Source organism: Salvia miltiorrhiza, chromosome 1 (genome assembly GCF_028751815.1).
Source record: "Salvia miltiorrhiza cultivar Shanhuang (shh) chromosome 1, IMPLAD_Smil_shh, whole genome shotgun sequence".
NCBI lineage: Eukaryota > Viridiplantae > Streptophyta > Magnoliopsida > Lamiales > Lamiaceae > Salvia > Salvia miltiorrhiza.
The window spans coordinates 58,864,389-58,875,751 of record NC_080387.1 but is presented as its reverse complement, the minus strand read 5'-3'; the positions used below and the strand labels follow the sequence as shown (position 1 = coordinate 58,875,751).

Genomic DNA, 11,363 nt, shown 5'->3' with positions numbered 1-11,363 from the left:
GACTGAGCATCGGGAACATATTAAAAATAGACTCTTGCGCATGAACGGTGAATCGATGGTGAGGCGATACCCCAACAATATCATTGAGCTACAATGATCGCATAAGTTTTAATCTATCTTAATAAACAAGGGATTAACCTTACTATTTTTATCCAATACTCAATAGTAAACACTCTTTTGTGTAATTCATTTTGTCAAATAGTGCAATAAAAGTATGCATGATGAATGAATTCAAATGTTACAGATTTGGAACATGAAATATGTTTTGTTTGTTGAGTATTCATTTTGAATTTGTGGTTTGGAAAGAAAAAATGCACCTAAACTATGTTTCAAAGGCCAATACCAATTTAATCAGCGCAAACAAACTCAAAGATCGTGCAAGGCAAATTTTGGACAATCACATATTTTCTAAGAAATATATTTGAAAGAAAGAAGTCAGCATATCCTAGCCTACAATTCTTTATACACAACACAATGATGAATTACATACAAAAGGTGACAAAGTTTCTTGCTGCTCAATTACAAACACAATTAGTTAATGCCTCACCTTCTTTAATTAAATGGAACAATGCACAAACTACAAACAGATACAAGACCCTATAACCACAAGAATGACAGAAGGGAGAAGAGATCAGATCACAGCAACATTTACAGCTTGCATCAAACTAGATTCAGCATGAAGACAGATGCTACTTAACCCTAATGAACCTATGCTAATTAATTTCTCTCTCATCTGAGCTATTTGAAGGTACCAGTCAATAGCAACTTATGTTATAGTCTTTGCTTCACGCGTCTGCCATTGGCATCGCTGCCGTCCAGGATACCTTCAATTCCTTGCTTGCCGGTGGCTATAGAGTGTTCGTTGATCCTTGCAACATACTCCAATAATTCAGTCAGAACATTAGGACAGCTTTCTTTCAGGTATTCAAACCCATCAGTCTGCATTACGGCTGCATTGAAGGAACTTCAACCCATTAGTTACATGATATGGAATAGCCAAACTCAACTAAAGCACACAGCAGTAATAATTTAAATATCTTCATAAATAACTATGCATATAAGAGCTTTAACCACCCAACAAAATGAGGCATGTCATTTTGTGCACACCATATCCAATCTCAATTGCTTCGAAGACTATTTATGTTTAGGTGAATAAGGAAGTGGAACCTGAAGACTTCTCTATTAAGTTTTCATGAGGAGGAACATTTGCATTTTCAAATAACTTCTATATTAAGTTCTCTATTATGACTTCCCAATGTGTTGATAAACAGCGGATCTTAACTTTTTTTCCCCTGAAACTATGTAGTGACAAATGATTATAGAACTTAGCCAAAAAGGAATAATATCTTCTCTCTCCATTCCACAAGTTCCAACCCTTTCTTTCCTACAAGCACTTGTAGTGTAACCACAAATATAGGATATTCACAAGGGCCAAGACCTCAAAATAATAACTGTTCCTGACTCAAAATAATCATACAGCTAAATTTGCTTCATAATCAAAGACTCGCATGTTCAGAGTACAACAATAAGGTAAAGCAATTAAAAATTGATGCCAGAATTCCAGAAGAAGACGATCGTCAGCAATTGGTGCCATTATATCATATTAGCAATCTTCTTGCATTAGTTCATCTAGGAAACTAGCATGCACTTCTTTAGACTCCACACAAACTAGTACAAATAATCATTTTTACTCAAGTATAAAACTAAAAGCAAAGGCATGAGAGATATATACCTCTAAGATTTTCAGGCAATGCTACAAATTTGAGACAGACAGCTTTTAGCTGGAAACAATGGTGCTGTTCTGCCAGTGCCAATGTTGTTGCAACAGTATTAATAGCTACGTCATCACAGAGGTTAGCCTCGCAGAGCACCCTGAGCCTATCTAAACCATACCGATCAGCAGCAGCAAGCAGGTGCTGAGACATCAAGGTTGAAGCCCATTTCGAGTTCATTCCAGTAAGCTCTTCCATATCAGGTAGTGAATCCCAGTATATAAAATGAAGTAACGCCTGCAAGGTAGAAAAACATTGGAGTTAAAATGTAAGGAAAATTAACAATATGGATGAGAAATGCAAAATGAAATCACCCAGCTCAAATGACAATTAATAAAGTTCATTTTCAAGCACACGTGGGAAATACGAGGGGAAATACCCAAGAAAATCATGTTAATCAGACACACCATCCACAAGCATCCTTTGACGTTCAAACTTTTTTACTTACTTGCTTCATAAGTTAACAATTCTTTTAGGTCAAACAGAAGCCAATGAAATAATTTACCCATTACAGCAAGTCAGCAACTGCCTCGCAAAAGCATATTGATGCAATTTGCATATGAAAGAGTTTCATAGGTGTGAAAAGAAAGATAAGTTAATGTCACAGATTCTGCAAATCTATAAAGTTAACAGCTATAAACTGCATAATGGAAACTCCATATGGGTGTCATATTTCCTTCTTACTCAATCAAATAATTTAAGAGTACATTGTTTCCAAAATAAAATTATTAAGGTACTCAAACAAATTTCTAACCAGAATAAATAATATTAGAACACACATAAATCTGCCCAAGGAATTTTTTTTTTTTTTGGGGGGGGGGGAGTGCATTTAAGTAGAAGAACTGCAGACTCTGCAGTACCTCAAATCAAGATGAGTACAAACGTATAAACAAATAGATAACTCTAGTTAATAGCTACAACGTAGAATTAGTATTTGAAGACTTTAGAAAATAAGTAGACAAACATCTTGTGTTATGATCCTTAAACAAACGTATAAACAAATATGTAAACACATTAACACAAAGACAAACATATGTAAACACAAAAAATATGCAAACTACCTTAAACACTGGTGTCTCCATATCCTCAACTTTTATACATCTTGTGTTATGATCCTTCATTGGACCATATAATTGAGCCCTGAATACTGGAGACCGACCTGCAAGTACCAATTTATGAGCAGAAAAAGTTTCTCCATCAACTTCAAAATTTACATCAGTTCCTTTTCCACTTTTAAGCAGCTTCCCGAATTGCTGACCAATGTCGGATGGGGGTAACGGTATAGAGTAGATCTTAGGTCCCTCTGTGTGAGACTTGACAACACCAACACAGCAACGAACTTGAAGACAATCATCTTTTAGGTAGTCGGAGGTTTCCAGAGCAGTTCTTTTGAAAAAACGCTTGTAACCCCTGCAGCCATCTAACTCATTACAATTCAATGTGGGATTTTAGAACAAAAAAGATTATATATATACCAAAGAAAATATGCAAGAGAAGGGAAGTCAATTACAGCTTCGCATAAGATACTTCACTAGAAGATGCTTGTCTGAGAGAAAACCAAATCAGACAACTTAGGACTCTTCTCCAGGAATGCCCCATAGCTGCGACCAACAGCTTGAGCAAAGTAAATACAAAATAAAATGAACTAAACAAGTAAGACTATGCTAAAATAAACCAACAACAGAAACATAGGTGACTATTTTATCTTCACTAAGATTGAAAGCAAAGACATAACAGCAAAGAATGTTGAAGCTCAAATATTGAACCTTGCATCCCTCAATTACCATTTCACAAATAATTCAGACAGAACCATACACTAAGCAACTGTGTCTAAGGTATATTCTGCCCAGAACTCTTAAGTGCCAAGTGCTAACTGCTAGATTAAAACAGCCTCCTGAATCTATCTCAATGCAACTTGCACCATAAAGATTAATATTTCAGTAAAAGGCCTTAAAAGAAAAACCTTAACATGTTGCTGCCCGCCCCACCATCAACGAGGGGACACGTGTTTGACATTTTCCTCCAAGGCAAGACCTTTTACAAGAAAACAAATTGACACCCAGAAATAGAAACATTTGAAAATAAACCAACAACCATCATAACATTAACATCAGGGTATAAACGAAGAAGTAACATCGAACACCTATTGCTATTGTCAGTGGACCATTAATATTAGCACAAGCAAACCAAATTGACCTGCAGAGAACTGATGTTTTTCATTTCTAACAGCCTAAACTAACATCAGTAGGACTACAACACCCAAACCTCCTCCCAGCGTGAAAAACATGATTAAGGCAATGCATATAAACTCAACACGAGAAGTCACAAAAGACAAGAAAGAAAACCCACCACATGCTGCCTCGATATTTAAGTGTGTAAGGCCCGCTCTCCAAAGCCCTGCTAAAATGGCTATGCACCTTGTGTCTCTCTCTTCCACTCTGATCGAGCAGAGTTAGCTCAAAAAGCGCCCTAACATCTGTTCCCTCACTCGCCAATGCAATGAAAAGCGAGATGTAGGTGGAATTGTCCTCCGTGCTTTTCCCATCAGGGTAGAAATAAATCGCCCAATCGTACCCGCCAACCATAAACGTATCCGACGCTATGTACTTCCCAATCCCAATTCCCTTCGACAACGAGTACCCCGCGATCTTGAACTCGTGGGAACCGTTAACGGTTTCAGTTCTCGACGTTGACGTCGTCACCGCCGGCTCTGACGAAGACGACCGTTTCGATATCTCCCGATTAAACCTTCCCATTCCAACCGCACACGCTTGAATATACGCAAGAAGAATGAACTAATCGGGGAACTTTTGGGTTGAATAAAAATTGTCAAAGAAAAAACGAATAAGCAATTTAGGGAATTGAGGACAGATCTGGGAGAAAAAATCAGAGGATTTATACAGAATTGGTGGATATGGATAAGGGTTTCTGAGGGGAAAGCAATTGCGAGTGAATCTAGCGTCTTTTTCGTTTGAATTGAATTGGAATTTGACACTTGAGACAGGTCGGATAGGATTTCGGCCTTTCGGGGGAAATTAAAGGGGAGCTTTGTTAGAGAGAGAGAGAGAAGATTTATCAGAGCGGTAGCATGAGCTCACGCCGAAGTATATATAGTTGCGCTGTCGCAAGTAATTAAACTGAGAAATGCTAACGTGCTCGGCTGTGAAATGAGAATCTTGATTGTCCACTTGGCGCAAGCTGAATGGGTTGCCATTACTGACTTCTAATGTAAATGATCCACATGTTTATTAACTGAATAATCATTTCTTCCTCAAAACTTTTGCCAAGTCTGCTCCGTCATTTCCCTCCACCTTTACACACCCAACCAAGTCCGGCGAAATGAAGTAGCCTGCTCAGCGAAGAAGACTAACTCCTCAAAATAATTAAAATTCCAAGATTCCCAAAAAAAAATCGCAATTCTGGGATAGTAAGAATCCTTCAAGTAAAATCCCTAAACAAATTTCAAGTAAAAGTCCCCAAAAAAATTAGTAATTCTGGGAAAGTAAAAATCCTTCAAGTAAAATTTCAAAAAAAATCTCAAGTAACAATCCCAAAACCAAGTAAAATCCCAAAACAAATCACAATTCTGGGAAAGTAAAAATGCTTCAAGTTAAAGCCGACCCCAAAAAAATCAGAAACAAAAAAGCTAGGATTTCACTGAGAGGGTGGAGGCGGCTCTAGGATGAGGCGGTGTAGGCAGCGCGAAGGTGTTGAGATGGAGGGGGCGGCGAGACCGAAGCATAGCCGTGAGTATCAACGGCGGAGGAGGCGCGGTGGAAGGCGGAATAGGTGCGGTGGCGATTTGGACAGAGAGAGGATTGGCGTCGGAAGAGAACCTAGAGCTGAGCTTGGTGGCGGCGGCCTTCCGGCAGTGCAGTCGCCGGGAATCGTCGAGGAGGAGGCTGTAAATTGAGGACCTAGGGCTTCCGGTAGAGAGAGAAGGTCAGGGGAGGGGCCGCGCCACCCCTTAATATACGAGCGGCGGCTGGAGGGTGGAGGAGAGGCGGTGGATGGTGGAGGCGAGGCAATTGAGAGAGTGTGTGTGTGTGTGAAAATAAGAATAAATAGGATTTAAGTTTAAATAGAATTTAATTAAGAATACATGCCAAAAAGACTACATACCATGAATAATATGGGACAATGGAAGCAGGGGCGGATCCAGGATTCAATGTTAGGGGGGGCTGAATCTATTGGACTACGGTGCTTGAAAATATTTACACGGGGGTTTGGGGGCGGGAGCCCCCGAAGCAAATTTTTTTGAGCATTCCGTACACTTCATTTTCATGCATTTTTTCAACAATCACTTAATATAATAAGATAATTGTTCGCAATTCAATTAATTCAACATCAAGTAGATTGAAAGCATATAAAGACGTACTTTTATTCATTTTTCTTAAAAAAAAATTGTTTCATCTTCTAAACAAATAAACTAATTTTCATTGTTAGTAATTAGTAATTTTACTTTTATCTTTAGAATTGACTCAAATTTAACATTAAAAATTAACTAAGAAAGAAAAAATGATAAAAATAATATGGATAGTTGGATACTATAAATAACTCAATGTGTTGAGCAATTAATATGGATAGTTGGATACTATAAATAATGTATTACTATATTTTTTCTTGTATTTTTCTATTTATATACACATATATAGATATAAAACAAAATAATAAGAATATATATATATATATATATATATATATATCTATATTAAAAATAAAAATAAAATAAATAAATAAATAAATAAAAAAACTTAAAAATTGGGAGGGGGCTGAAGCCCCCCCTAGCCCCCCCCCCCCCCCCCCCCCCCCCCGCGGATCCGCCACTGAATGGAAGTACTTTCAGTCTTAACCTTTTGCTATAAACGTCACCTTGTTTATATACTACTCCCTCCGTCCACGAATTAAAGCCCTACTTGCACTTAAATTTTTGTCCACCAATTAAAGTCATATTGTGCTTTATGTATCTTTTTACTCTTCTTCTTTTCCTATATTTACTACCATTTGCCACTAATGGACCCACCTTACAACAACTTTATCATTTTTATATTCTATATTTATTACACTTTATCACTAGTGGACCCACCACACAACACCTTTAACACTTTAGTCAACTACTTTATCACTTTAGTCAACTACCCTTATATTTCATCCACAACACCTTTTTCAGCTTTCTTAGTCTCCGTGCCCACCCTCAAATGGGGCTTTAATTCGTGGACGGATGGAGTACTATATAGATTCCCCTAATATGCATATACTAGTATTTACTTTTTGGCACCTTTCTTAAATTTATGCATATTTTATTAATATTATTTATTCATAATTTTTATAATTTTATCTTTATAAATTATATTTTCTCCTTTCTTAAAAAATATATCTATTTTTAAATAATACATATTTTAATAAAATGATTGAATGTGTTATGGATGGATTAAGGTTACATTTTATTATGAGTGGGGAGTTTACCAAAAATAAACTGAGTACATTTTATGAAAACGAACAAAAATAATAAATTGAATATATTTTATGAGGACGAAGGGAGTATTATTTATCCATAATTTACTTAATAATACCTTTAATATAAAATTATTTTTTCATTATCAATATTTTAAATAACTTATCATTACAATCTGTGTCGAAATAGATTATACAAATCTGTGTCGAAGGGAGTATAGACTTTGTGATATTTTATTAAAATTTGATTGAAACGTGCATATGCTAAAAATGTACTCTCTCCGTTTCATTAGTAGTGTTCCATTTCTTTTGGGCACAACTCTCAATCAATAGTACATATGATTGGTGAGTGGCTAGATCATGTGTCCGACCGGTAAAATCATGTGTTAGGTCCGGGGGGTCTCGAATAGGTGTATGGGGGAGGGGAATACACCTATAGGCTATTTTTGTGACTATCTACAAACCTCAATCAGAGGGATCTCAGTCAGAGATAGAAGCGAAACTTTACACGCAAACAAGACACCTGTTTAACCGAAATAAGTGTTGACCAACAGGGTTGACGACTGATACTGAAAGCTCTTCAGTAAAGAGTTATCAGTTAAGTCACTGGAACTTAACTGATCCACGTAAGGGCTTCAGTCGTGTTTGCAAAGATGAAGATGATATCTCTCTTCCTTACTATCAGAGGATAGTGAGTCAGATTGATATCATACGCAGCGGAAATTAAACTCAGTTTCGAATAGCCTCGGTGGAGCAGATAGTTGGATTAAGGTTTCTCTTTTCAGTTAGTCAGCATTCAGTTTTATCAATTGAAATAACACAGTTATGAATGTAAAACTGAAAGCTGTAAATAACACAGAGACTTTTACGTGGTTCGGAAAAACTCTTTCCTACATCCACGGCTGGTTGATCAGACCAACAATCCACTCCGCAAGTGCTTCCCTGGTGCACTGCAAACCGTGAACTGGAGATAAACTCTCTCTTCAGCACCTACACACCTCGCGTAGGGTTTCCCTACCTACACACCTCGCGCAGGATTTCAGCACCTACACAGCTCGCGCAGGATTTCCTTGCTAAGCACACCTCGTGCTCAGACTTCCCTATCAGAGTTCAGAACACCTTCTGAAACTCCGAGTCACTCAAACACTCTTATGGGGGAGAGGTTTAAACGAGTGCCAACTATACTTACAAAGAACGAGTTCTTTGAAGCAAGTTTGACCTTTGGCTTCTGGGTACACAGAATATATGCCTAGGATCTAAGAGAATGTATGTAATCAGCAGTGACTGATTTTGGCTTTGGAATTCTCTTCTTCGATTCAAGCTTTGGGCGGTTTAAGCTTTAGGCTGAGTAGCTATTTCGGCAGAGCTTCAGCTTATGTCGTTGAATCGGTGAAGATTGAAGTGATCCTCGAGCGCTATTTGTAGGAGAACTCTTGAATAGATCCGTTGGCGTAAATCGTCCTCAAGATTTCTTCCGTTGGAGAGCAATTCGAATTTGGGCTGAGGCTTCAATCTTCGAGGTTCCTTGTCTGTGTGGAAACGGCTCTCTTTGATGGACAGGAGATGTGACATCTCTGAAAAGTAACCACCAGATAGGAATGACCTCTGCAGAGATAAGATATTGAGATATCTCTGTATTTAATGCGGCTGTACTTGAGCGTACGTGGCTTCCTCTGAACGTTGGAAGATCAGTCCTAGGAGGAATGTTCAACTGATACTTGACTTTAGTATCAGTCCATGGCGCGCATTAAATAATCAGTCTTCAACTGATACTTCAGTTGGTAACTGCAGTCTTCAGTCTTCGGTCTTCAGCCTTCGTTCTTCAGTCTTCAGTCTTCAGTCTTTGACACCGCAACTAAACTAGAAACGAACTCTAACACTTGAGTTCAAAAACGATTCTAGTCTATTACATTTAAGTCCTATGAATTTTGGTATCATCAAAACAAGGGTTAGGATATTCCACAAGGTTCCCAACAATTTCCCCCTTTTTGATGATGCCAAAACCACACAGCAGTTCTAGACAGCAAAAAGACTGAGCTCACAGTACAAGTTCTAGACAAGGGGTGAAAGCTGTTCCCCCTTAACAACAGAACCTAAATAACTTGTACTCAGAGCAAGAACGAAAACAGTTCTAAACACAGAACAACAAGAAGACAGAAAAATAACCATAAATCAGAGCCTGGACAAAGAGTCATTGTCTTCAGGGTGAGATCAATAAGAAGTTCATTTCATTAAACGGACTGATAAGCCATCAGTCTAGGTACAGAGCAAGACTTACATTGGAGTAAAAAGTAAAACAAAAACATCATGGATAAACCATGGACTCCAGCAGTCTGCTTGGCTGCGCCTTGAACTTCTTGATCTTCATCTTCTGTCTTCGTGTCTTCAATGTTCCTAAGCTTGTTCCACTCTCACTTGTTTTCCGTTGAATTGTGGTCTCTTCTGAAACGTCATCCTTCTGGTGATCCATAGCTATCCCATCTACAGTCAAGAAATAGGGACAGGAGTAATCTTCTCAAACAGATTACTCACTGACTCTTACTTTCCCAACTTTCCCCCTTTTTGGCAACATTAAAAAGAGAGAGATGACCATGGAAGCTGAAAATCAAATGAGACAACAACTCCAATTCTCAAGTTGTGAAAACGTCTTGAGAAGAGGAGAGGTCCCGAGAATGCAGAAGGAGAAGGACGTCAGGAGTGGGTGGAGAAGAAAGAAAAAGAATGACGGAGAAGGCGGGGAGACAGATGAATGATGGAAAGCAGTGTGAAGGAAAGGAAAGTATGCATAGTATCGTTAGAGATAATCATGAGATGCAACTATACATACTATCCGAAGAGCGAGGAGACAGACGAGAAGAGATGAATTAGAAGTGCCAGAGGAGGGAAGGAGAAACGAAGGAAATATATGACGAGGCGTTCATGAAAGAATTGGATCAGAACATGCTTTCGTCATACATGGGGGAGAAGAAGATGTGAAGATGGAGAATCGAATCAGTGACAGTCGTGAGGACTAGCACTGTCGATTTTGCGCCGGATGGCAATGAGCTTTTGCGCATTGCTGTTGCACCACATGGAGTCTTCACCAAAAGGAAAGAAGTTTCCTGAGAAACAGGTGAAGTCTGTCCATATTCTAGACAGGAACTTCCAATCCATGTGCCGGGCATGAGGATCGAAGACGCTCGCTTCGCTGGATACAAGTGAGGGTAGAGCAAACTTTGACGCCGGAGAGACGTTGTGATCCAGTGGAAGGGTCCGGTGAAGACCAAGACTATGAGCGTCATTCTTCCAATCCATGACTTTGCAGTCATAGATTTCTCCTTTAGTCGGAATAATTTTTCTGCAACTTTGGAAACAATTGAAACTTTTTCTCACAGTGAAAGCTGTGGAGAGTTGTTAGTTGATGCAGAAATACTATGAAGACAACATGGTATAAATAGACAAGATGTGAACCATGTAGAAGATGAAAAGGTTTTTCGAAAACTGTGCCTTAAATGCAATTGAAGAAAAAAAATTCGCGTCCGCCGTCACTGCGAGGGACTTCAAAAGGCATCATTACATATGTCATGTCAATGAGCATTTCAAGAAATTTTATTGCAGAGGCAAAAAGGTTGGAAGGATTTTTGGCAAAAAGATCAGGACAAGTTCAATCAAAATAGATTTTCACTTTATAAAAATCTTGTCCTATTTCGGATATTCCAATTCCTACAATTCCAATAATCAGTTAAAGTTTTTGAAAGAAACTGATCAGTTAGAGAAAAGATTTTGAACTAAAAACTTAAAGCTCTAAACTGAAATAACTGATTTTGAAAAGGTAAGCATTTTAAAATACTTACTGATCAACTGAACATAGTAGTCAGTTGATACCACGTGATCCTGGATGATTCATCAGGATGACTTCCTCTTCAGATGAGCACTTGGACTTCATTGCTTTTTACGTCGACGATCGTAGAAGCAGCAGTTGGTTGACCACCAGTCAGCATGACTGTTTGAGAAAATCTTCAAACACAGCATCACTCTTCAGGGTTGATGAGGCCAATCTTTGCACAAAGATCGTTGAACCTCTCTTCTGGAAGAGCCTTGGTCAGCAGGTCCGCTCTCTGAATAGCAGTGGAAATCCATTCCACAGAGACATTCTTC

At 38.4% G+C, this 11,363-nt stretch overlaps 1 protein-coding gene across 1 annotated transcript; it reads right to left on the bottom strand.

Moving 5' to 3' along the window:
- Positions 1 to 420: 420 nt before the first annotated feature.
- On the bottom strand, positions 421 to 5,826 carry LOC130998995 (BTB/POZ and MATH domain-containing protein 2-like). Its single transcript, XM_057924463.1, has 4 exons — positions 4,122 to 5,826; positions 2,834 to 3,182; positions 1,733 to 2,009; positions 421 to 950 (listed from the first exon to the last, which is right to left on the bottom strand). Exons 1-4 carry the CDS (start codon positions 4,526 to 4,528, stop codon positions 772 to 774), a joined length of 1,212 nt encoding a protein of 403 aa, XP_057780446.1. The 5' UTR covers positions 4,529 to 5,826; the 3' UTR covers positions 421 to 771.
- Between the last annotated feature and the right edge of the window lie 5,537 nt (positions 5,827 to 11,363).